Source organism: Chinchilla lanigera, unplaced genomic scaffold (assembly GCF_000276665.1).
Source record: "Chinchilla lanigera isolate Chin_1 unplaced genomic scaffold, ChiLan1.0 scaffold00030, whole genome shotgun sequence".
Taxonomy (NCBI): Eukaryota; Metazoa; Chordata; class Mammalia; order Rodentia; family Chinchillidae; genus Chinchilla; species Chinchilla lanigera.
The window spans coordinates 7286258-7288751 of record NW_004955431.1 but is presented as its reverse complement, the minus strand read 5'-3'; the positions used below and the strand labels follow the sequence as shown (position 1 = coordinate 7288751).

General features: G+C 51.3%; 2 protein-coding genes across 2 annotated transcripts in view; one reads left to right on the top strand and one right to left on the bottom strand.

The window, feature by feature from the left end:
- Positions 1 to 158, bottom strand: part of Proser1 (proline and serine rich 1) — a gene marked incomplete in the record, with an annotated part of 25800 nt that extends 25642 nt beyond the window's left edge. The window contains 1 exon segment of the mRNA XM_005387643.2: positions 1 to 158.
- Positions 159 to 933: 775 nt separating this feature from the next.
- Positions 934 to 2494, top strand: part of Nhlrc3 (NHL repeat containing 3) — a gene marked incomplete at its 5' end in the record, with an annotated part of 11612 nt that continues 10051 nt past the window's right edge. The window contains 3 exon segments of the mRNA XM_005387640.2: positions 934 to 1029; positions 1392 to 1544; positions 1849 to 1996. Of these exon segments, the coding sequence (XP_005387697.1) occupies positions 946 to 1029; positions 1392 to 1544; positions 1849 to 1996 (385 nt within the window).

Below are 2494 nucleotides of genomic sequence, written 5' to 3'. Positions count from 1 at the left end.
GCACCTGTGCCCGGGCCCGGCGGACGGCGAGGAGGGAGGCGCTGGCCTCTCCTCACCGCGGCGCTCCAGGAACCGCGGCCCGGCCCGCGTGCATCCCCCGCCGCTCCTCCCGACTCCTGGGTCCCGCAGCCCCGGCAGCGGACGGCGGGACAGACTCTTTGTTACCTAGCGTCCGCGGTTTCCGGGTGCGGGCCAGCAGCCGGAGAGCAGCCGGAGCCGGGCGAAGGGGGACGCGGCCTCGCGTAGGGGGACTCGCGAACACCCCGGCGCTTTCCAAGCCAGGCGCCCTGCCGGGTCACCCCTACCACCCCCACCGGCGCTTGGGGACTTTCAATAAAGCCCGTCGCGCTCGAGGACGCTCAACTCTGCGCCGCCAGTCTGTGCGCGGTTTCCGGAAAGCCAGCGGAGGGGTCCTGATGTGGGAACGTAGGCACCTACAGCGGATGCCTGGATGGTTCGAAATTGATTGTAGTTTGCAACCTTCTTGGAGTCTGGAGGACGTTTTGTTAGTGTCACTTCTTCTATTTGTCAGATGTTAGCGCTATACCGTGATTCTTTGCAACAACAAGTTAAAAGAATAAAGGACAAATGTGTGAGGCATATCTCTGGGCACCCCTATTTTGGTGGCCACGAGACTGCGGCTTGGACCACCCCGAGGGGTGGGGAAAGGGTGGTCACCGGCTGGGCTTTTTGGCCCCGACATGGGGGCGGAGACCCGGAAAGGCACTAGAAACCCGGAACCGATTTTCTCAGGTCTTCTTGGGTGTAAATCTGTGCTTCTTTCGGTTCTCAGTGTCCGCGCCTTCAGGGGAGGGAAGAGGAGATAGCTAGGGGCTTCGACCCGGGGGTCCGAGCTGGCTCTCTGCAGCGACGACGCACTGCGCGCCCCGAGGCTGCCGGGCGGTCCCCGGTGACCGTGCACTCCGCTGTTGCTTCGTTCTAGTAATGGCCAAATTGTGGGTCTGCGCGGCCGGCGCCGGGTTTTTTATTGCATGTGTGGTTTTGCAGGAGCGTTTCTGTGGCCCTGGGGTGAGTCGATTAGTGAGCAGATCGCCGTCGGGTAGTGTGGATGGCGCTGACGTTGGGTGGTGGCCCCGGTTCCCTCCCGCACCAGCTCGTCCCAAAACCCGGACGTGAGGCCGAGCCGCTGACAGGTCACCTGGTCTGTTAGTGTTACAAAGTGTCACTGTGGATGGCATTTGCTCTTGTTCCTCGACTCCTACTGCATCCTCGAATAATTTACAGACCTTATTGTGGCCATTTTGGTCTGCAGGCTTGTAAGCCTATTTCTTAGGAATCATTTCAGTCCAGCAAGCTTCAAACCCACCCCAGCCCACCGATTTTCTTATCTAGAGGGCAGACTGAATTTTAATCTTCTGCTTTTCCGTAAGATCTTAAGGAACTTTGCTTTTCAAGTTTCCTGGAGAAGGGAGAAACTTCTCTACCGGCTGGATTTGGGTTGGCCTGATTATTCAGAATACTTCAGTGGAACAACATTTTGTGTTGCAGTTGATTCTCTCAGCGGATTAGTTTATGTAGCTCAAGTAAGTAAAACGGGAATTTTTTTTAAAAAAGATGAACACAAAGTAAATTACAGACTTTGTGTTTTACTGTACTAAGTCACCGTATACGTTTCTGGTATGCTACTTAGGAAGCTTTGGAGGTTTCAGGTAAATGTTTTGATTTTGAACATGATATTCTGTATATATTGTTAGGTTTTGAAGTGGGTTTTTCAGACAATACTAAATTTCTCAATTAACCTTTCAGTTTTGTTTCTCTCTGATAAAATGAAGACTACGGTTGCTTAAGACCGATCCTATCTAAGCAGTTATTTTTGCATACCTTCAGAGAGGGGATAACATCCCAAAAGTGTTAGTGTTCACAGAGGATGGATATTTCCTGCGAGCCTGGAATCACACAGTCGACACACCTCATGGTATGTTTGCAGCCAGTGCACCATATGAGCAGTCCGTCTGGATCACAGATGTAGGAAGTGGTATGTGTAGTCGTATCTATTGACTTACCTTACTGGAAATCGCATCCTTGCCCATGCTCTTGCTTGTACATTTTAAAGTCGGAGTTGATAAGAGGCCTTTTCTCTTTAAAACTATCAGTTACTCTTCTCAAACTAAGTCCACACCTCTTCTGCAGTGCCGGATAAAATGCCAGTCTTTTGAAGGAGAATTAATAGAATCACGGGCTCATTTTCTTTGCCGGTTCTCTTTCAAAAGAGATTGTGCTAAGAAGCCATGACTGCTCTGTTGTCCAGAGTGCAGAGAAACTGCTAGTCATGTCTGAGCCCTTCCCACCTGCAAATATTTTCAGTAAACAGTGCTGAAGTTAGAAGTAGGCGCGATTGAAGTTATAGGTATGGCGGAAGTTTGCAGAGAACGCGGTTCGTTTGTGCCTGTGAACTGAAAGCAAGACTGGAGAAGGGCCGGCGTCCCCTTGAGAACTAAGGAAGGTATAGGATCTTTTTTTTTTTTTTTTTTTT